Below are 23,857 nucleotides of genomic sequence, written 5' to 3' on the forward strand. Positions count from 1 at the left end.
CAGCTCAGAGCCTGGAGCCTGTTTCAGATTCTGTGCCTCCCTCTCTCTCTGACCCTCCCCTGCTCATGCTCTCTCTCTCAGAAATAAATTAAAAAAAAAAAAAAAAAACACTAAAAAAACTAAAGCAAACAAACAAAAAAAGACCACCAAAAAGAAAGTATAGCATCCCGTATTTAAGAATAAAGTTAACCAATGTAGTGCAAGACAGAAAACTATGAAGTGTTACTGAAAAAACCTGAAGAAGATCTAACAAGCAGACATCCCATATTCAGGGATTAGATGACAATGTTGTTAGGATGGCAATAGACCCAAAGTGATCCAGAGATTCAATTTAAACCTTTAAAATATCTCAATGTCTTTTTTTTTTTTTTTTGCAAAAATGGAAAAGTTGATCCTAAAATTCCTACGGAATTGCAAGTCTGAACAGATCAAAACAACCTTGAAAAAAAAGACCAAAGTTGGAAATCTACTTTCCAATTTCAAAACTTAATATAAAGCTATAATAATCAAAACACTGGTACTGGCATAAGCCTAAACATGCAAAAGAATAAAGCTGGAGACCTTGTGTTAAACCATACACAAAAATTAACCTAAACCTTGTAAAAGAAAATAGAGGTAAACCTTCATGACCTTGGATTTGGCAATGGTTTCTTAGATCTGACAACAAAGGCACAAACACACACACAAACACACACACACACAGATACAGACTTCATCTAAATAGAATGCTTTCAATTATTTAAGGATATTATCAGTAGAGTGAACAGACAACCCACAAAATGGAAAAAATTATAAGACATATCTGATAAAAGTCTAGTATCCAGAATAAAGAACCCCACAACTCAACAAAAGGACAACCTAATTTGTTGAATGGGCAAAGAACCTGAACAGACATTTTTCAAAGAAGTTAATGCAATGGCCAATAAACATGAAAAGATGTTCAATGTCATTAGGGAAATGTAAATCAAAATGACAATGAGATACTGTATTACACCCACGAAGATAGCTGTAATCTATAAATAAATAAGTAAGTAAGCCTGACAAGGATATGACAACACAAGGATATGTGCAGGTGACACTATTATCTACATAGAAAATCTCAAGGCATCTACAAAGAACACCTCTTTGAACTAGTGAGTTCAGTAAGGTTGCAGGATACAAGAAAACATACAAAAAACCAACTCTATTTCTATACAGAATTTCATTCTATATATAAAGAGCACATAAAAACTAAAACAATACACTTAATAACCCCTAGAAAGACAGACAGACAGACAGGAAGAAAGAAGAAAGAAGGAAGAAAGAGGAAGGAAGGAAGGAAGGAAGGAAGGAAGGGAGGGAGGGAGGGAGGGAGGGAGGGAGGGAGGGAGGGAAGAAAGAAAGAAAGAAAGAAAGAAAGAAAGAAAGAAAGAAAGAAAGAAAGAAAGAAAGGAAGAGATACACCTGCATAAAAATTCAACAAAACATGTATAGGACTTGTATGGAGAAGACTATAAAATGCTGATAAAAATAAATCAAGGAATGTAAAAACAAAACAAAACAACAACAAAGAGATATACTTGTGTTAGTTTGCTAGGACTGCTATAACAAAGTTACCATAAACTAAGTGGGTCAAACAACAGAAATTCAGTGTCTCAAATATCTAAAAGCTAGAAGTCTGAAATCAAGATGTTGGCAGAACCATGTTCACTTGCAGATGTTAGAGAAGGATCTGCTGTTGGCCTGTCTCCTACCTTCTGGTATCCTTGGATTGTGACAGCATAAATCTGATCTTCAGAGTGCATTCTCCCTGTGCCTCCTCGTATCATCTTCCCTCCATGTGTCAGTCTGACCAAATTTCCCTTTGCTAATGACACCAGTCATATTGAATTTGGGCCCCTCCCTACTCCACTATGACCTCATCTTATTTCCAAATAAGGTCACATTCTGAGGTACTGGAGTAGAAATTCATCATCTATATTTTAGGGGGACTCAATTCAACCCATAACACTGTTCATGGGATGAAGATTCAACATTAAAGATGCCAATTCTCCCCCAAAAAGATTTCCAGAATTAAGGAAATTTCTATCAAAACTCAGCATGACTATTAGTAGGTAAGGAGGAATTTATTCTAAATTATACAAAATTATATGAAAATATTAAATTTTATGAAAAACTTAAAAACAGATTTTGAAAAAAGTTATATGAAAATTATATGAAAAAACTATATAAAAAAGAATAGATTTTGCAAAAAAGTAGAATCATATTGTATGATTCTAAAATTATATGAAATTACATGAAAAAAATAGATTTTGAAAAACAAAGTGGAAAGAATCATGCTATCCAATTTTAAGACTTTATATATTGCTAACAGTAATCAAGACAATGTGCTATCAGTGGAGAGACAGATACAAAAGATCAATAGAACATAGAGAACCTAGAATTAAATCTACCGAAGAATGGACAACTGATTTTTGAGAAAAGAACAAAGTCAATTCAATGGTGAAAGGACAGTTTTTTTCAATAAATGGTGCTGGAACTGGAGGACATTAATATACAAAAAAAAAAAAAAAAAAATGAACCATACCTTACTTATACAGATTAACTAAAAAGTGATCATGGACTTAAATGTACAACATAAAAATTACAAAACTTGAAGGAAAAAAAAAGGAAAAATCTTCCGGACCAAGAATTAGGTGAAAAGTTCTTAGAAATTACACCAAAAGGACAATCCATAAAAGAAAAAAAAAATGGCAAAGTGGACTTAATTAACATTTAAAACTTCTGTTTCAGGCACCTGGATGGCTCAGTTGGTTAAGCGTCTGACTTCGGCTCAGGTCATGATCTCACAGTTCCTGGGTTCAAGTCCCGAGTCAGGCTCCGTGCTGACAGCTAGCTCAGAGTCTGGAGTCTGCTTCAGATTCTGTGTCTCCCTCTATCTCTGACCCTCCCCTGCTCATGCTATCTCTCTCTCTCTCAGAAATAAAATGAAAAAAACATTGAAAAAATAATAATAATAATTTAAAAACTTCTGTTCTCTTCAGGACCCTGTTAAAAGGATGTAAAGACAAGCTATGGACTAGGATAAACTGTATGCAAACCATATATCCAATAGTGGATTTGCATCCAGAATATATATAGCACTCTCAAAACTCAAAAGAACAATTGCAAAATTAAAAAAAGATATAAACAGATACTTTACCAAAAAGGATACATGAATGGTAAAGGAGCACATGAAAACATGTTCAGTATCATTAGCCACAAAGGAAATGTAAGTTAAAACATGAGGTTATCACTATATACATATACACTATATACATATTAGAAAAACTGAAATAAAAAACTGTGATAATACCAAATGGTAGTAAAAATGCAGAGAAAGTACATCTCTCTTACACTGCTGGTAAGAATGTAAAATGGTACAACCACTATGGAAAATATTTCTGCAGTTTCTCAAAAATCCAAACATATGCTTATCATATGATCCAGCAATTACACACCTGGGCACCTATCTACCCAAAATAAAAATGTATGTCTACACAAAAACCTATACACCAATGTTCATAGCAACTTTATTTGTAATAGCAAAGAGCTGGAAATAACTGAAATGTTCTTCAATGGGTAGTTGATTAAACAAATTGTGGTATATCTGTAAAACAAAATATTCTGAAATTAAAAATAATACCTATTGATACTTGGAACAACTAGTATGGATCTCAAATGGTATTATGTTAAGTGAAAAAAAACAATCTCAAAAGATTATATACTGTATGATTCCATTTAAATAACATTCTTGAAATGACAAAATTACAGAGAACAAAGTAGTGGTTACTTAGGACTGGAAAAAAGGAAAGAGAAAACATGCATAAAGGAGTTCCTTGGTGGACAAATACCATATGTTTGCACATATAGGTGGATTAGGGGGAAGTTAACAGAGGATGAAGCGGGAGAAGAAGGGGAAAATTAAAAATAGTAGGGGAGAGGGAGAAAGGCAAACCGTGAGAAGCTCTTGAATGCTGAGAAGAAACTGAGGGCTGATGAGGGTGGGGTAGAGGGGAAGGGGGTGATGGACATGGAGGAGGGCACTTGTGGGGGATGAGCACTGGGTGTTATATGGAAACCAACTTGACAATAAACTATAAAATAAAATATAATAACAATGAAAAAAATATAAAAATAAAAATTAAAAAAAGATTTTTTAAAAGGAGTTCCTTGGTGGTGATAAAATAGTTCTTTAATGGTAGTGGTAGCTGCACACATCTCTCTCTATATATATATATAATTCCAAAGACTAGGGGTGCCTGGCTGGCTCATTTGGTGAAGCATGAAACTCTTGATCTCAGAATCATGAGTTCAAGCCCCATGCTGGGCACAGAGCTTATTTTTTTTAAAAATTGCAGGGGCACCAGGGTGGCTCAGTCAGTTAAACATCCAACTTTAGCTCAGGTCATGATCTCACAGCTTGTTGAGTTGTGGGCCCTTGAGTCAGGCTCTGTGCTCTGTGCTCTGTGCTCACAGTTCGGAGCTTGGAGCTTGTTTGGGGTTCTGTGTCTCCCTTTCTCTCTGCCCTTCCCCTGCTCAGACTGTCTCTTTTTCTCTCTCAAAAATAAACATTAAAAATATAAACATTCAAAAAAATTGCAAAGACTACACACAGATGGACACATGCATATACGCACACAAAACTGAGCACATGTAAAAACTAGTGAAATATAAAGTCTGCAGCTTATAAGGTCTGTAGTACCAGTGTTAACTGCCTAGTTTTGATGCTGTATGACAGTTATATAAGATACTAAGATGGGGGTTGGGGGATGGGGTGGTGCAGGCTAGGTAAGGTACAAAGAATTTCTCTGTACTGTTTTTATAACTTCCTATGAGTTAATAATTACTGTAAAATTAAAACCAGTATTATATTCACATGTTAATGATGTATGTACATATATGCACATGTATCCCTTGTTTTTTAACGCATGTCTTAGGTCTCAAAACTTGTTTGGTACTTAAGCATATATAAAATACCAATCAATCCCTACCAACCAATCCAATATTGTTGTGTTAGTATGTTAGTTAAACCTCCATCTGTGAATTATAGATGAATTATAAAATTGATTTGAGTGGCTATTTTGTGCTGCCTGCAATGGGCCTAAAGTTACAAGTTCATGCTTTTGCCACTTATTAGCTATATATTTACCCTGTGCTGAGTATCTCAGCTAGTTAATTACAAACACTAAAGAGATAGGCAGTGTTTTAAGTATCTTACACACATTATCTCATTTAATCCTCTCGATAATCCCATAAGGTAGGTACTATTAGTAATCACATTCTAATGTCTCATTTTCTTCATATAATATATATATGAAATGAAGTAAGGAGCCCAAGATCACAGAACTACAAAGAGACCCAAGGGATAAGACCCTGGCAGTCCTATCTAGAGCCCTCGAACTTAACCAATTTGTTCTACATAACCTCCCTAAACTTCAATTTTCTCCTCTGTAAAATGGTCTTAATAAATTATAAACAATAGTATATTCAACAGTTAGCATACAAAACCCAGCAAAAGCTTTTAAAACGGATTAAGGAAGAGTCACAAGTTAACAGAGCAATAGCAATCCTATAAGGTGGGCATAAGGAACCCTGCTGAATTCTGTTCTCAGCAAGTGAAAGTCAATTGGAATGATGTTATTAAAAAGCAAAACAGGGGCACCTGGGTGGCTCAGTCGGTTGAGCATCTGGCTTCCGCTCAGGTCATGATCTCACGGTTCGTGGGTTCAAGCCCCGCGTAGGGCTCTGCGCTGACAGCTAGCTCAAGGCCTGGAGTCTGTCTTGAGATTCTGTGTCTCCCTCTCTCTCTGACCCTCCCATGCTCATGCTCGCTCTCGCTCTCTCTCTCAAAAATAAAAAAATTAAACAAACAAAAAAAAAAGAAAATAAAACATGGATGAACATCAAAGTCATTATTCTGGGTAAAGAGAACCAGACCAAAAAAACAAAAAAAACAAAAAACCAGATAATATGATTATATAAAACTCTAGTAAATAAATGAAAATCTACAGTGACAGAAAACAGATCACTGGTTGCTTGGAGCAGGGTGTAAACATGGGGGCAGACTACAAAGGCACCCAAGAAAGCTTTTGAGGTAATAGAAATGTTCTGTATCTTAATTGTGTTGATGGCTTAATGGGCATATAATCTGTCCAAATACTGAACACTTTAGGTGAAGTTGTGTATATACACTATACCTCAATAAAGCAGTTATATAAAAACAAAAATATTAGTATTTTTCAAATGAGCAAATTGCCTTGACTTTAATAATTTTAACCTCAGCAAAATCAAAATTAAAGGAGGTAGCCTGAATACTATAAAGCTGAGAATATATAAAAATACTATTAAAGTTCTATCATAGAGAAAAACAATTTAGCTGATTAATATTTTTTAGATTCCTACTGAGTACCTCCTTAAACAGTAATAGTTTTGTTCACTAAATCAAGACCAAGGTATACGAAGTTTACAAATTGAAATGTAACTTTCTAAAATTAAATTTCTGGTTTCTACAACAAAGATGCACTACATGGAACCTTCTCTTCTTTGTTCAAATTCAAATCAACCAAGCCTTTGTGCTCCCAATCTCTTTCTTCTTTCAAATTTCCATTCCTGTTACCATAGGAACCTGGTAGCTGACAAGCCTTCAAGCACAGCAACAGCCCAAGCTTAGCAAGGGGTATGAAAAGGGGACAGAGTCAAAGGCCAAAATTTGACTCATGAGAATCAGAATTCCAATCTTTGTCACTCTACAAAGGGTCTGGTAACCACAGAAACTGTGTCCTACTGTGTTTGGGAAAATTATGACTAAATTCACTAAACGTGAAACCAATTGTGGAATGGCCTTGGAAATTCAAAAAAATGGTATTCACTCTATTTCAGATCCAAATTAGAATAAGAAATTATTCAAAAACAACTTTTTAGAATAATTTTAAATGATTAAAAATAAGATCTTTAAAAATCTCTTTTTCTGTAAAAATAAGTTCTCAATGAGAAAAGACCTAAAACTTTAAGAATTTTTTGTATTAAAAAAAAGTCTAGATTAGAAAAACACCTTTAATTCTATAAATTTGCTTTTCTTTTACAAATCCTGATTAAAAAAGATAAAGTAGCATAATAAATAGCCTTTCAGTAAGTTGGTTTGCAGAAATTTGCCGTTATGAGAGGAACACGTTTATCTTAAGTCAGTGGAGAGTTCCCAGGGCAACCCATAACATTTGACTTTAAGGAAGTAAATTTTAATATTTCAAATATCATGAACAGTTCTGAACTATGGTCTCCCTCAAAAGATAAAACTTTACAAACAAAATTCTACCACACTTCATAATTTAATTGAAAATAAGTATTTTAAAGGTATTCCTTTAAAGTGATTTGTCATACAAGAAAATTAAAGAAAAAAATTTTAAACTTTTTCCATAGAGTAAGAAATAACTAAATGCAATTCTCTATTACTTGTATGTAGATTTTTCAATTTAGAAGGTTCTTAATTACTGACAGGTTTCTCCATCGCACAACAACCTTTCAAGCTACTTCACTAGATTGCTGTTTGTTTGGGAAAACCACCTATTAATAGTAACCCAAACAAAAGATAACAAGGGAAATAAATCAGATAATACATGTGTTCTGAAGACATAAACCATGAACTGCAAGAATATAAACAAATTTCATTTTCTAAAAAGCTTACCCATAAAATATTAATAATTACTACTACACAGGGGTATATTATACTATTTTCTTACAAAAAACAACAAAAAAAATCTGTCTTTGAAGGCCCATTCAAATACTGTCTACAATTGATCCCTTTCACATCAGATCCTTTGTTTTAGTAATTCAACCAAAATATATTTAATAAATACTCTTAGCTACTACAACTGAGAACAGGTGAGATTATTAAAAATAAAGTTTCTATACTAATTTTACTATTTTAAAAGCACAATTTTTTTTACAGAAAAATTTAAAAAATACAAACATTAAATAAAACACAGAAAACACCAACAAATTGTGCTAATTCAGGAAAAGCACTGTTGGCCTTGGTGAAAATCCTTCCAGATCACTTACTCTGCATAAACACACATGTGTATGTTTTGTTTTTTTTTTAACAAAAATAGGATGATACCATACCTATTATCTACTCCTATCTTTTTTTCCCTACTTAATAATGTATCAAATCCAACCATTAGAATTTTGACAAAGATAGAGGCTATTTAAGGAAGAAGAAACCTGAAAGGCCTAAAGATAGGAAAGGTGGGCTGCTATGTTCTTTTGCTTAATTACACCACTTATTAAGTACAAACACATAAACATCTAAAGTTCTTAGTCACTTTGACCAGCTGTTCCTCACCCCTGAAAAGGCAAAGTAAAATACTAGTGTTCATAGTTACGTGGTACTCTTGGTACTGGGATTACCATCCCCATTCCCATCCAGCACACTTCTATTTACAACTCCAGGAGATCAAGTGCTTAGGAATAACATCATAACCCAAGTCTGACTACTAAGAAACTTACAGTTTATAAAGTTAATTAATTCAAACATTTATTTAGTACTTCCTATGTGTGAGGCACTATGTTGGGTAGTAGGTATACAAAGATGAATAAGGACAAGCTCTGATTCCAAAACCAAAAGACAAAAAACTCAAATGTCCATTAATAGGAATTCAATGAAAAAAATGAGGACAGCTTAACAGTCATTAGGATGACTATTATAAAAACAAAAACAAAAATAAAAACAAAAATAAAGAATAACAAGTGTTGGGGAGAACGTGGAGAAACTGGAACCTTCATGGCACTGCTGATGGGAATATAAAACAGAGCAGCTGCTATGGAAAACAGTATGGTGGTTCCTCAAAAAATTAAACATAGAATTAAATGCCCTGGAATTCCACTTCTGGGCATATATCCCCCAAAATTGAATGGAGACTCAAATAGGCATTTTACACACATTTCACAGCAGCATTATTCATATAGGTAAGAGGTCCAAGCAACCTCAAGTGTTTGATGGATGAGTGGATAAACAAAATGTGGTATATACATACAATGGAATATTATTTGGCTTTCAACAGAAAGGAAATTCTGGCATATTCTACAGGAATGAACCTTGAAGACATTATGTTAAGTGAAAAAAGCCAGTCACGAAAGGAAAAATATTGTATAATTTCTCTTATTATTGTGTACGCAGAGTAGTCAAATTCAGACAGAAAGAGTAATGGAGGGTGCCAGGGGCCTGGAGGAGGGGAGAATGGGGAGTTATTGTTTACTGTGTACAGAATTTCAGTTTTGTTAGATGAAAAAGTGCTAGGGATAAATAGTGGTTATGACTACATAACAAGATGAATATACTTAAATGCACTGAACTATAGTGCACAATCCTTAAAAGGACTGTGGTGAACTTTATATGTATTTCGCCAGTTAAAACAAACATGTTTACTGAATATCTATAAATATTACTATAGAATATCCACGATATTATTGTTAAATGGAAAAAAGATGGAGAAAAATACTATATCAAAGAAAAGTAAAATATATGTGGGCAGATAGTATATAAACATTTTACATAAATAATATATTTATAATTTTGTAAGGAAGAATAAGCAAAAAAGCTTTTAAAATGACTACATTTAGACTGAAGGAAAGAACAAGGTAGAAGGGAAAGGGCCGGAAATTAAACTTCTCTGAATATATCTTGTTCTATATATAAAGTTGTAAAACACAATTATAAAATAAATTTTAAGGGGTAGCTCAGTTGGTTAAGCGTCCAACTGTGGCTCACGTCATGATCTCACAGTTCATGGGTTCAAGCCCCACGTTGGGCTCTGTGCTGACAGCTCAGAGCCTGGAGCCTGCTTCTGATTCTATGTCTCCCCCTCTCTCTGCCCCTCCCCTGCTCATGCTCTGTTTCTGTCTGTCTTGCAAAAATACACAAAATGTTAAAAAAATATTTTTAACAATAACAGAACAAATTTTAAGTTTATTTATTTTGAGCAGGAGAGGGGCAGAAAGAAGAGAGAATCCCAAGCAAGCTCTGCACCAGGAGCAGTGAGCCCAAGGCAGGGCCTGAACTCTTCAACCAGGAGATCATGACCTGAGCCGAAGCCAAGTGTCAGATGCTCAAGTGAATGAGCCACTAAATTTATTTTATTTATTTTATGTTTTTTTATTTATTTCTAGGAGAGAGAGAGAGAGACAGCATGAGCAGGGGAGGACCAGAGAGAGGGAGTCACAGACTGAAACAGGCTCCAGCCTCTGAGCTGGCAGTCAGCACAGAGCCCGACACGGGGCTCGAACCCACAAACCGCGAGATCATGACCTAAGCGAAAGTCGGACGCTTAAACGACTAAGCCACCCAGGCGCCCCTGAGCCACTAAATTTAAACCAAAAAAAATTTTTAAGTTATTCCTCAAAAAATGAAACATAGGAATCTAAACATGTATTGAGTTTAACCACACAGAGGAATATTTTAACTTTAAATGTAAAACTTTAAATATTTAAAATTTTAAATTAAAACTTTAAAGCAGAGTAATTTGACTGTACTGTTTATAAATAGTGAGTCTCATCCCTAAGGACAAAAACAAGTACAAAACAATCAATCTGCTTTCAGTAATCATATTATTAGTAATAACACTGTTATTATTCTGAAATTATAGAATGTATGTATATTGTAAAGCTTTAGTATAATAAAATAGAGAAACAAAAATAAGATTTTAAAATGTTAAATAAAAATTCTGTGATAGGGGCGCCAAATGGCTCAGTCAATTGTATCCAAATCTTGATTTTGGCTCAGGTCATGATCTCATGGTTCATGGGATGAAGCCCCATATGGGGCTTTGTGTTGACAGAGCAGAGCCTGCTTGGGGTTCTCTCTCTCTCTCTGCCCTCCCTCCCTCAACAAAACAAAACAAAAAAACTCTGTGACATTATTTGAATTACTTTATTTGTACTTAAAAAAAAAAAAAAAGGTGAGGCATCTGGGTGGCTCAGTCAGTTAAGCATCCAATTTCAGCTCAGGTCATGATCTCACAGTTCATGAGTTAGAGCCCTGAGTCGACTTCTGTGCTGACAGCTCAGAGCCTGGAGCCTGCTTCAGATTCTGGATCTCCATCTCTCTCTGCCCTTCCCCTGCTCATGGTCTCTCTCAAAAACAAATAAACATTAAAAAAAAATTTTTTTAATTAAAAAAACTGTTTCCTAGTTTTGTCTATGAATACGCCTAAAAATGGCTAGCCTAGTATTAACAGGCTTAGCACTCAGATAGTGGTCTCTAAATATCATTTCCAACTAAAAACAACCAGTGCTCTCTAGAGAAATCTCTGGTTCAAAGTTTGAGGCAGAATTTTAAGAAAGGAGCTTGGATCATACCAGAAAGCAAGGAAGCTAGGGTCAAAAACCCAGAAGCTATCTTGAAGAGGCTCCCACCACCAAAGAACAGTGCAGTTAGAGCCCCAATAGGAATAAAAACTGCAGTAGGATTGATTGAAACACATCAAATATGTTAAATTCCTGAGTTCATAATAATACCTTTAAAAAGAAAAAAAGACTTCACTGGTCACCTCTAAAGGATGCTTGGGAATCAACCCATTATCTTAAACACTACTAAATACAAGAGACTGATTAAGCATATAATCTTTATATAAACTGTACATGAGAGTAACTCAGTAGCCCAATAGTAAATGACAGGAAATTTCTGTTTATAAAGCATTCCAGCTGACAAATGAATGACAGAATTAGAATATCACCCTTTTGCAAAACTTTAATGAAATTACTGATCTAGGAAATGACCATGAATGGCTGCTAAAATTATAAAGAGTGACAACCAGGTATTATATGTCTATGAAGTATTCCTTAAAAAAACTTTTTAAAGGAGACAAAGGAACATGGTAAATAAAACCACACAGATACAATCGGCAAAATAAAAACTATGGGAAACTCCATATGGCAAATGCATTACAAGAAAAAAAGGAGAAAGAAAAGGGAAAGAGAAATTATACATTAAAAGAAACTTAAGAGGCATATCAATTGAACGGGACACATGAACCCTGATTTGAAGAGCCATCTATAAAAAATGTGAAATGATCAAAGTAATTTGAACATCAACTGGACGTATGAGGATACTGACAAAGAGATAAAAGTATGGTGTTTATATATTTTGAAACAGTCTTTACTTTTTAGAGATTTATATAGAAATATTTATGGGTGAAATTATGGTGTTTGAGATTTGCTTCAAAGTAACCCAGCTGGACATGGAGTCACAACTGAAACAAAACTAGCTGCCAGCTGATCATTTTTGAAGCTGGATGATGGGTATATATTGTCTATTATCATATCTATATGTCTATATAATTGATATTTACTATAATAAAAGTTTTTTTAAGGTACAATTTGAGTTTGGAAAAGAGTAAGACTGGTTCAAACATGTTTTATTCTTTAAAAAATTTTTTTTTAATGTTTATTTATGTCTGAAAGACAGAGACAGAGCTTGAACAGGGAGTAGCAGAGAGAGAGAGAGACACACACAATCCAAAGCAGGCTCAAGGCTCTGAGCTATCAGCACAGAGCTTGACGCGGGGCTCGAACCCCCAAACCGTGAGATCATGACCTGAGCCAAAGTTGGACACTTAACCAACTGAGCCACCCAGGTGCCCCCAAGCATGATTTGTTCTTAATGAATCATAAAGAATACCAAGGATTTGAGGCTTTTAGGCTGTGTTCCCAGTAGGATCTATCCCACTGCCAGCTCTCCATGCTATAGAAAATCTTTAATGCAGATGACAAAAGAAAATAGGAAATGGAACAAATACAAACCATCCCAAGAATTTTTCCTCTGATTTTTCTACAGTGGTCAAGTTTCCTTAAAAAAAAAAAAAAGAAAGAAAAGAAAAAGATAAAAAAAGACAAGTGATCAACGTCCTAAAGAAGTAAGAGTGCTTGTTCCACATACTAACTGAAGTTAAACAGGGTGACAGGCAACAAGGACTACTATCTTGCATTCACACAGCACTTTAACTTTACAAAGTTTTATTTTTATTTTTTGAGAGAGAGAGCGCACAAGTGAGGGAGAAAGAGAATCCCACAGGAGTGAGAGAGAGAAGCAGGGCTCACCCAAAGTGGGGCTCACGCTCACCCCAAGTGGGGTGTGAACTCACCCCAAGCAGGGCACAAGCTCATCAATGTGGGACTTGAACTCACAAACCGTGAGATCGTGACCTGAGCCGAAGTCAGATGTTTAATAACTGAGCTACCCAGGCACCCCTCAAAGTTTTTAAATATACACATCACTTACATCATCTGATCTTAACAACTTTGTGAAATGGAAAGGGAAAGGGAATAAAAAATCACTTCCTAGAGGAAACCAACACAAAGAAGTGACAAAACTAGTTAGTGGCAAAATACAAATTTCTTATCCCCATTTCAGTGTTTTTTCCACTAAACTGTCCCCTTCCTATTCAACTGCATGTATTTAGTACAGAGGGAGAGGCTCTTAAGATCTTTTTTATTACCAATGGAGTCATAAATACCTGATAACATGTGTTCGGTAAAGATAGTTACAATTTGTTGACAATTTGTTGTCCATGCTGGACAGCTCCCAAAATTTTACTTAGCAATCTGGACAGCTCAAACTGGTTTGGAAAACTCAGGAATGAGGGGAAAAAAATGTTCTCCATCAAAAGCCACTGATGCACAGGGGGAAAGATATCAAGTTAAGAACTTAAAAAATTCAGTGTGTCTGTGTCTGTGTATAAATGAGTATGTTTTGGAAGGGAGGGACAGAGAAACATACTAGCAAGGTATCTTAAAATTAAGTTTCTTTTCTAACTTAATGAATTGACACATTAACCCATTTATTTAAACATATTCCAATTTCAATGAAAGTACTAAGAACCCTTTATCAACAATGAAAAAAACAGCCAACCTGCTGACTATGAATAATCAAATTTGAGATAAACTAGATTATATACTTCCTCTCATCTGTGGTATCCCTAGCTCACTGTCCTATACTATTCTATTCCAGGCACTCACTTTGATTCAGGAAACATCAGTATAGGAATGAACGAACCCTAGGCAGACTTAAAACACAGGCCTGCTAAAAGATGCTGCGCCTAGGAAATTATCCTTCAATTCACCAAGTCCCACAGTGAACACTCAAAAATGTGCTCCAATTGTTTGCTCCAATGACTTGCTCCTGGTAAAAGCTGACATACATACATATTCTGAGAGGAGACAGAGGGTGTCATCAGCAGATTCAAGTCCTTGTAACGAACGACCCAAGCATCCTTACTTCCGTCTAGAAGGATGTTGTATTGACTGCTGAGTTTCCATGTCCTTTGCTATTACAGAAACTTTACACTCTCTAACTACCTGACATATCTTTCTGTCACTGGCATCACTGTCCTGATATGACAACCATGCAATAAAAAAATATCTGCAACATTACTTGGTTCAAAGAACTAGAGCCTTCTCTTAAAAATATTGCCCAGTGAGGGGCTCTCTCTAGAATGTGTGAAATTTAAACAGAAGCAACCTTTTTTGCCAATAAAATATCTAGATTACAGAGGCAACTTTAAGAAGAGAGTAGTGACAGTTTACTGTGTCATCATTATGAAGGTCCCAAGAGCCTACAAATGAATGCAAGTTCGTTTGAAACAAATATATTATCTTTTCTAGTACTTTCTCTTTAGGATCATTTAGAATGGAATTTGGAATAGAATTAACATTTGCAGATCACCTATTGTACACTATACTCTATGCTAGCTACTTTATAAATTTCTTGTTTAATCCTAACAGCCCTTCAAAGTATTTTTGTTATTACTGTCTTTTTACAAATGAAGAAACCAAAGCTAAGGGACTTGTTAAGTGACTTGTTCAGTCTTAAAGCTACTACAAAGAAGAGTCAAAAGCTAACCCAAATCAATTCAAATATCTTGAAGACTTGCTTACTACCCTATCTGCTTTCCAAAAGTAGTTATGTTGATTTATGATACTAAAAACAAAGGTTTTCCTACTTCAATTTCTTTGAGAGAGAATTGATAGTTTCAAAACACAGCAAGGACTGCTATGCCCAGAACCAAATTAATGTATTAAGCCAAGACCCATTTTCATATCCTAATCTGACAGTCTATACCAAATTTCTGCCAGTTACACCTTGTATATTCAGAAGAGCAGGAAATGCTTTGTTCAACCTCTAATGTTTTCAAATATTTGGAATATATAAGATGTCCTTCACATTTAAAAGTCTATGAATAATAATCTTTCTACAAATTTTCCTAGACATATCTATGCTAATCTACTTGGAAGTAATGAATCTTTGAGTTTTACCATAAAATGAAAAATTCCAAAACATAGAGGCTTCAATGTGCTGAAAGCACTATAACAATAGATCACAGACTAAAGTACAAAACATTCTCTGCATAATTATTATCAGCTCCATTTTACAAGAAGCTTTACATAGGAAAGAAACCATGGCAAGAAAGCTTGCCCAAAGTAATAAAGCTAGAAACTGACAGAGCTAGAATTCAAACCCAAGGTTTGTATAAGCGTATGCTCCCTATTGCCAGCATCTGTGGCCTCCTAGTTCTTACCTGGTAAACATATTATGCTTGTCCACAATTCTAAAACCTCTATAGAAATGCATGCATAGTTATTTAAATCCACTGTTAACTATATTCATTAATTTGTCATAGTTTCTAAAGTAAAATCATTAAAAAGTTACTCAAAGAATTACCATTAGAAAAATTCAAAAAAGGCAACAAATTTTCATAAAATTCTGACAGGTCAACAACAGATAATTTATACAACCAAACCTTCATTCATTGAGAGTGATCATTCTTAAATTGATGCGAACATGGTAAAATCAGAAAAATTTTTTAAAAGTTTAAGAAAATTCAAATATGACAAACCACCAGCCTAAAGGCTGAACAAAAGAATTTATTTCACAAGATCACGTTACCTTCAATACTTAAGGACCAAACTGTGAATATTATTATTATAGTCTACTCTTTATCTTAGGATTTATGATCAGCCACACAGAAAAAATGTAATCATATCATAACTTGCACAATTTTAAACTTCTGAATGACTATTATCTGCCATGTCCCAGTGTTCGATATTTCTTTAAAAAAGCACGTCTAGGGGCACCTGGGTGGCTCAGTCGGTTAAGCGTCCGACTTTGGCTCAGGTCATGATCTCACAGTTCGTGGGTTCGAGCTCCACATCGGGCTCTGTGCTGACTGCCTGCTCAGAGCCTGGAGCCTGTTTCAGATTCTGTGTCTCCCTCTCTCTCTGACTCTCCCCTGCTCATGCTGTCTCTCTCTCTCTCAGAAATAAATAAAACATTAAAAAAAATTTAAAAAGCATGTCTAAAAATAAGTCAAGAGTAACACTCCCCAAACATAAATTCTTCAATTAGAGTTTGAACCTAAATCTCTAACTTTTTAATGTACAAGACACAGTTAAAAATATTTTCCTTCACCGCTGTTTATCAGACACATTCATTAGATTAGTTAACAGGACTGTTTAAGAGTCATTGTCTAAGATATGTCAAATAATAGATCAAGTCTTACCTCCATTGCTAAAGCAGCTGTCTGTTGATCATAGTGATTCAGAAGATTAGGCATGAAGGTAGTATTATAAGGCAAATCTTGGCACATCCTCAAGGTAATAGGTTCACAAGAAAATAAACTGTGCCCACCTATATGCCCCACGAACATAGTCAAGGGCCAAAGGTAGAAGACAATCCAACTCATAGCCATCCTTCCTGGATCTGAAGGAGATTCGGATGATCAGGCCTACTCAATATGTATTTTAGATCTTTATACACCTGCAGGTCTCAGCTTGAAAGTTTTTCTTCTATATCTTACTGTTAAGTTCTTCAAACAGTTGAATACTCTGCACCGTCAGAGGTTTGTCAGCTTGATCTCACAAAAGGCATTTGTTTTTGGTTTCACAATACGGGAAAATGACATCATCTTGTCTCTTCTTTTCATTTTATTACATAGGGCACATTTGGCCAACATATCAAGTTGATCAACCACATTCCCAAACAACAGATTCCATCTTAGGAGAAGAGCTATTTCTTCCTCTGATTGAAAAATCGTAGAAGTATTTTTTTAATGAAAGAAATTAGTAATTTCCTCTCAAAATACTGCAGACCAGATATTAAAATCTTTGAGTTCTGTGACGTTGCAGGATACAAAATCAATATACAAAAATCTATTGTGTTTCCATACACCAACAACGAACTAAGAGAAAGAGAAATAAAGAAAACAAGCTTTGATGAAGATATCATACTGACCTAATAGATAAAATACATGGGTATTTCACAGAGACAGTAGAGTTTTTCTACTTTATCATTTTGCTATAGATATACTAAGACAATTCTTAACCAGAATGTAAAGGCAAATTTTCTTCCCTCAATTGCTAACATATGGTTTTATTTCTTATCTACAATGGTAGTTTTTCATTTGTCACAGATATAACTGATCCATTTTTAAAAATGCTTATGCTATTGTCCTAAATTTAAATATCTGTAATACTTATAACTGGGACTATTAAATTTAAATTTTATTTTATGTGTCTTAATCATTAATAGTATATTAACTGACTTGGCAGAACGTATCTGTGAAAAAGGCGAAATATAAATAAATTGAAAGATATGAATTCAAGTCCCTTACTAGCTTGTAAGTATAAATGTACTATTTTAACTTCTCTGAATTTTTCTTCCTGAAAATACTACCTCCCTTATTAGGAATGACATATGAGTGAATTATGAGAATATATGTAAACATACTTAATAAAATGGTAAAGCAGCATCAAACATTATGCAGTTTTATTAACTCAATCACAGTTTTACAAAGGCTACCTCCATCAACCAATAGTGAATTGGCAAATAGAATTCTAAAAGTACTATCAGGAAATTCTATATCTATATATATAGAATATATATATAGAATATATATATACATTATTCTATATATAGATATATATAGATATAATATTCTATAGAATATATAGATATAGAATATATAGAATATATATATATAGAATATATAGATATAAAATATATAGAATATATAGAATATATATATATTCTATAACATGTAGAAATATTTCATTGCACAGCCAGGATGCAGAGAATAAAAATCATCCCTAAAAAACAAAACAGAACAAAAACACAGTGGAAATAGGATTCCCAGTTACGGTTTCCACTAAGCTATATTTTCACTCATCCCTACTTTTCCAGGAGAAAGAATACGTATCTCATTTGGTGCTGAGAGGAGGTAGACAGAGTAGAAGGTAGGTCTGGTAGGAAGAAAGCATACACAAACTTATTATTCTTTCATTTGGCTTAATAATGATGTTAAATTTACTTTATTTTCATTTTGTTGTATATGCATTGAGTATTTCTAGGTTTGTTGTGGAGAGCCTGAGCTCAGAAAACATGAGAAAGGTCAGGTTCAGAAATTTTCAGAGAAACAGGTTAATAAGACAACTTAAATACTAGGGTCCATGACAGCTTAGACCTTGAGACCTGGACTGCTTTTACTGAAGCAGGGAAAGAAACTGGTTTTTGTTCATTATCAATGCTTGGGACCTCTGCATCCCAAGCTTTAGTTACTAGACAGAAAAAACTATTTGGAGGAAAAGTAGTGGCTGAATCTTTCCAGTTTCTTCCTGTAGTACATGGTATTGAGTGGAGAAAGGGAAAAGGAGAGCCTAAGAATTAGCATTAGGAATATTAAGGTTATGAGCAATCCTTACCCCCAAATAACTAATCTCTCTATACAAAATCTCTAATCAAAAATCAGAGATCTTTGCAACAGCTTCTTGGCCTGCCATATTTTTTTCCTCCTTCAAGCTGGCCCCAGAAATGTGGGGTCTGGCTATATAAAACTGGTAGTAAACATAGTTGTCTGCATTTAAACTTAATTACATGCAACACAGTACCAATTATGCATATCATTAAATGTGTCAAAAAAACTACTGAAAACTTTATCTGTTTACAATATTAAAATATCCATAGAAGTTCAGTCTGTAGTTTGTTGCTTATGCAGCATGTTCATCTGCTTCTAACCAAAAAAAACAAAAAACTAAAAAGAACACTGGTCCTTACTGAATATATATATATACACATATATATATATAGTAACACCAATAATTTTTTTAAATTTCATTTAAACTGAAGAGTTTTAAAAATTTCACTGTTTCAAATTTGCGGTTTGAAGACGACTACCATATAAAAGAAAGAATGAGAAATACCTCATTGAGTTTTTAAAACTAGATGAGACACTTCCTTACTTCTACCCACTTTATTTTACCGGATTTTTTTCTCAGTACTTCTTTTCCTCATGTAAAAGTGAAGCTTCCCACCACCTTCTAAAACAGTTTCCTTTGTGTACCACAACATCCAAATTACATGTATCAAAACACTCCTGTAAAATCTATTGTTAGGCTGAAGTAGGATGACAATCTTTATATTTTAAGACTGTAGTTTATGATTATGGAAATAAGAAAAAAGATGAATTCAGTAAGACAAAAAGACAGTAAAAATCTTAAACAATTTATATTTCCTCCAAATCAGAGGTTCTCTAATTTTAATGTGTAGCAGATTCATAAATATCCTTACAAGTATAAGAACTCTGAATCTCTGGAAAATGAACTGCATTTTCTAAACAATCACCTCAGGTACTGTTACAAGTTAAGGGGTCCATAAGACATGTTTTGAGATATGCTATCCTAAAAGTGGAATAGAGTCTAGGTATATTTAAAAAAAATTATATGCTTAGCAAAATACATAAAACAAATTTAAAAAATAAAAGCAGATAAAGAATAACACTTTAATAGAAAAATGGGAAAAGAACATAAACTTATAACTGAAATGCAAATAACCAATATGTGATGAGATATTCAACTTTACTAATTAAAAAATGCAAATATGAGAGAACATTTTTGCCACACTGCAAAAATAACAATGAGAAAACGCAGGATGGGAGACGGTACAGAAAAAAAGAACACTTTCAACATTCCAACAAATTGAAATACTACTGTAAACTGGTTGGTATTTTAAAAAATGGCAACTTAGATCAAAAGCCCTTAAAAACATGCCCAATTTGACACAATAAATCTCTAATTTATCTGAAGTAAACACAAGTACACATGATGCATAAACAAAATGTTAGAGTGATACTGTTTACAAAATAAAAAACTAGCTAGGGGCCTTGGGTGGCTCAGTCAGTTAAGTATTTCCGCTCTTGATTTCTGCTCAGGTCATGATTTCACAGTTGGTGAGTTCGATCAACCCCACACTGGGCTCTGTGAAGACAGCACGTACCTGCTTCAGATATTCATTCTCTCTCTCTCCTCTCTCTCTCTGTCTCTCCCCCCGCCCCCCCATGGCATGGAGCCTGCTTGAAATTTTCCCTCTTCCCTCTGCCTGTTCCCTCCCACTTGTACACAGGTGCTCTTTTTCGAAAAAAGAAAAACAAACACCTAGAAACAACCTAAAAGCCTACCAATAAGGGATTCGTTTAAAAAATACTATGGTACAGGGGCACCTGGGTGGCTCAGCTGGTTGAGTGTCGGACTCTTGATTTTGGCTCAGGTCATGGTATCAGGTCGTGAGACTGAGCCCTGAGTAAGGGTCTGCATTGAACATGGAGCACGCTTAAGATTCTCCCCTCTCCCCAGCTCACTTGTGTGTGTGTTCTCTCTCTCTCTCTCAAAAACAAAAACCAACTATGGCACAATCACAGAGTGGAATATTATATAGTCACTAAAAATGATGAGCAAGATCTCTATTTACTGACATGGTAAGACAGTAACAATACAATAAGTAAAAAATAAAATTAAAACAATTTTCTAAACAACATATATGTCCCATTTTTGTCAAAAAAAAAAACCACACAGAGAATAAAACTATTTCAATTGCTTAAAAATAAAATAAATGCCCTGAAGTTTTACAAAAGAAACTATGGTACATTATTCTGTGTATGGAATAATTAACTCTGCTAAATCTATAAATGTATACTGACTGGCTAACAAGAATACTAGTTGAACTGATTTATTGGCTGCTAACTGAGCAACAAGCCAGTGGACACTCTATGCCCTACTGCGGGTAGTGAGAAAAGCAAAAGAGCGATGATCAATTTAGTTTGAGTAAAAACTGATTTGTGTAAGTTTGAGAGAGAGAGAGAGAGAGAGAGAGAGAGAAAGAGAGAGAAAATCCCAAGCAGGCTCCACACTGTCAGTGCAGAGACCGATGAAGGGCTGGAATTCACAAACCATGAGATCATGACCTGAGCTGAAATCAAGAAGTGGACACTTAACCAACTGAGTGAGCCACCAGAGGTCCCAAAACTGATTTTCAATATTTTTTTAAACATTTATTCATTTTTGAGAGACAGAGCATGGGGGGGTGGGTGGGCAGTGAGAGAAGGAGACATAGAATCTTAAACAAGCTCCAGGCTATGAGCTGTTAGCACAGAGCCTAATGTGCAGCTTGAACCCACGAACCATGAGATCATGACCTAAGCTGAAGTCAGGCGCTTAACCAACCTAGCCACCTAGGCGGTCCCCTGATTTTCAATGTTAAAAAATAAAAAATTAGATGACCTATCAGCTGAATCAAATGCTTTGGACATTTTATTTATTTTTTTTAATTTTTTTTTTAATGTTTTATTTATTTCTAGGAGAGAGAGAGAGAGAGAGACAGCGTGAGCAGGGGAAGGTCAGAGAGAGAGGGAGTCACAGACTGAAACAGGCTCCAGGCTCCAAGCTGGCAGCTCAGCACAGAGCCCGACGCAGGGCTCGAACCCACGAACCGCGAGATCATGACCGAAGCGAAAGTTGGACGCTTAACCGACTAAGCCACCCAGGCGCCCCTCTATGGACATTTTAAAAGAACTTTTGAGGGACACCTGGGTGGCTCAGTTCCTTGAGTGTCCAAGTCTTCATTTCAGCTCAAGGGTTGGTGGGAATTTGAGCCCCACATCAAGCTCTGTGCTGACAGTGCTCACTCTTTCTCTCTCTCTCAAAATAAATAAATAAACACTAAAAAAATAAAGAAGGGGGCACCTGGGTGGCTCAGTTGGTTAAGCATCCAACTTCAGCTCAGGTCATGATCTCATAGTTCGTGAGTTCAAGCCCCACACTGGACTATGTGCTGATAGCTCAGAGCCTGTAGGCTGCTTCGGATTCTGTGTCTCCTTCTCTCTCTACCCCCCTCCCCCAACTCCCTCTCTATATGTATATGTCAAAAATATTTAAACATTACAAAAAAATTTTTAATAAATCAAAGAACTTTTGATATATATTCCAAATCTCTCTTCAATAACAATGAGATACTGCTTCTAAACAGGATTGTGTGGGTAGCAAAAGTCATTTTTCCGAAGGTGGAGTCACCTAGGAAAAGCTGTAAGTTGGAGTTCCAAATCTACAGAAAATAGAGAAAATCATGGACCCAAAGAGGTCCTGCCAAAATACTGCAACTCGTTAAGCAAAGGTTAACAGTCATTCTGGCATTCTTACTGATAGTATATTGTCAGGAATCTGCAATATCTCAAATAAATAAAGGGACCTGCTAAGTTAACATAAATGGAGTAAACACCTTCAGAGGCCAGGGCCCATCAAAAAGTGAGTGATATAGCAACAGCTGTTCATCCCCTACCTGTGGGAAAAGAGGCACATTTACTTCTTCATAGAGCAACGAAAGATACTTGGAAAACTAAGTTACTTGATTATCATTTCATCAGAAAACAAAAGGACTTGATACATCTAATTTTTATGAAAGTGTAATATGAGAAATCTGATGCTACCAGCTTTCTTTTGATTATAAATATTAAAAGCCCTTAAAGTAAAATAAGCCAAGTATTTGTCCAGAACAGCAGCTTAATAAAGGGGTACAAGGAGTGCCTGGCATGGTTCTGCTGGTTGGGCATCTGACTCTTGATTTCAGCTCAGGTCATGATTCCAGGGTCATGGGATCAAGCCCTGTGTTGGGCTATGCACTGAGCTTAGAGCCCACTTTAAATTCTCCCTCTCTCTCCCTCTGCTCTGCTCCCCCACTTGTGCACACGTGCTGGCGCTCTCTCGCTTTCTCTCTCTAAAATTAAAAAAAAAAAAGGGGAAGGGGTAGAAGATGCAATTTTGGAAGACTGTGTTTTCAGGCTGTCTACAAAGCCAGACCCAAAAAACACAGGTGGGAAAAGCAAGAGGTGACAACTGTGAAGAGGAAAGCAGGCTAAATCCAGAAATACTGACAAAGCAGGCCCTGAGGGCTGTCAAGAGGGTCCTGCAAAAGACTATGTTCAGTAATTCTATTTCAATTCACACTGTACAGAAAGTGATCCATTTCATCATTGTCAGTTCAGATTTAATTTTCTTGACATCTTATATGTATAAACAACATTTACATTTCCAATTCAGAAATACCACCCAAAGGTTGTCTCACACACAGAGGCTACAGTGGGAACAGGAGGGATATTTTTTGTCTTCTTTCAGTTTTACAAGAATGCATTGCTAGGATTAGCAATGATTACTTCTAAATAATGAAGTTCCTCCTCTAAAGGAAATTACCATATTGTTAGAGAAAATATACAGTCAGAGGATATTCACTTTTCTAAGTGTCACTTTCCTTTTCCTAAAATCCAGGTGTCCTTTGGCCATTTGTTTTCCACATCTTATTATTTAAAAAACAAATTCAGTCTCAAAATTTTCTTTCCTGGTTGCTGAGTTTATATAGCTTCATATTTAATTCATAGGGCCTAGATTCCTATTAATCTCAGAATAAGAATTCTTTTCTGGTCTATTTCAGCTCTCTAATTTTTAAAGTCTATCTGTGCCACAAATAACCTAA

The 23,857-nt window shown here is 35.1% G+C and overlaps 1 protein-coding gene across 2 annotated transcripts in view; it reads right to left on the bottom strand.

The window, feature by feature from the left end:
• FZD3 (frizzled class receptor 3) overlaps nt 1–23,857 on the bottom strand; it is a 92,837-nt gene that overhangs the window by 65,532 nt on the left and 3,448 nt on the right. Inside the window, exon 2 of one of the 2 annotated variants that reach the window (XM_039217160.1) lies at nt 16,569–17,246. The exons of the other annotated variant lie outside the window; for it this stretch is intronic. Within the exon in view, the coding sequence (XP_039073091.1) occupies nt 16,569–16,757 (189 nt within the window). The 5' untranslated portion in view covers nt 16,758–17,246. The remainder of the gene's footprint in view (nt 1–16,568; nt 17,247–23,857) is intronic. 2 annotated transcript variants of the gene reach the window in all.

The sequence above is a fragment of the Hyaena hyaena genome, unplaced genomic scaffold, assembly GCF_003009895.1.
Source record: "Hyaena hyaena isolate Hyena2069 unplaced genomic scaffold, ASM300989v1 scaffold_678, whole genome shotgun sequence".
Taxonomy (NCBI): Eukaryota; Metazoa; Chordata; class Mammalia; order Carnivora; family Hyaenidae; genus Hyaena; species Hyaena hyaena.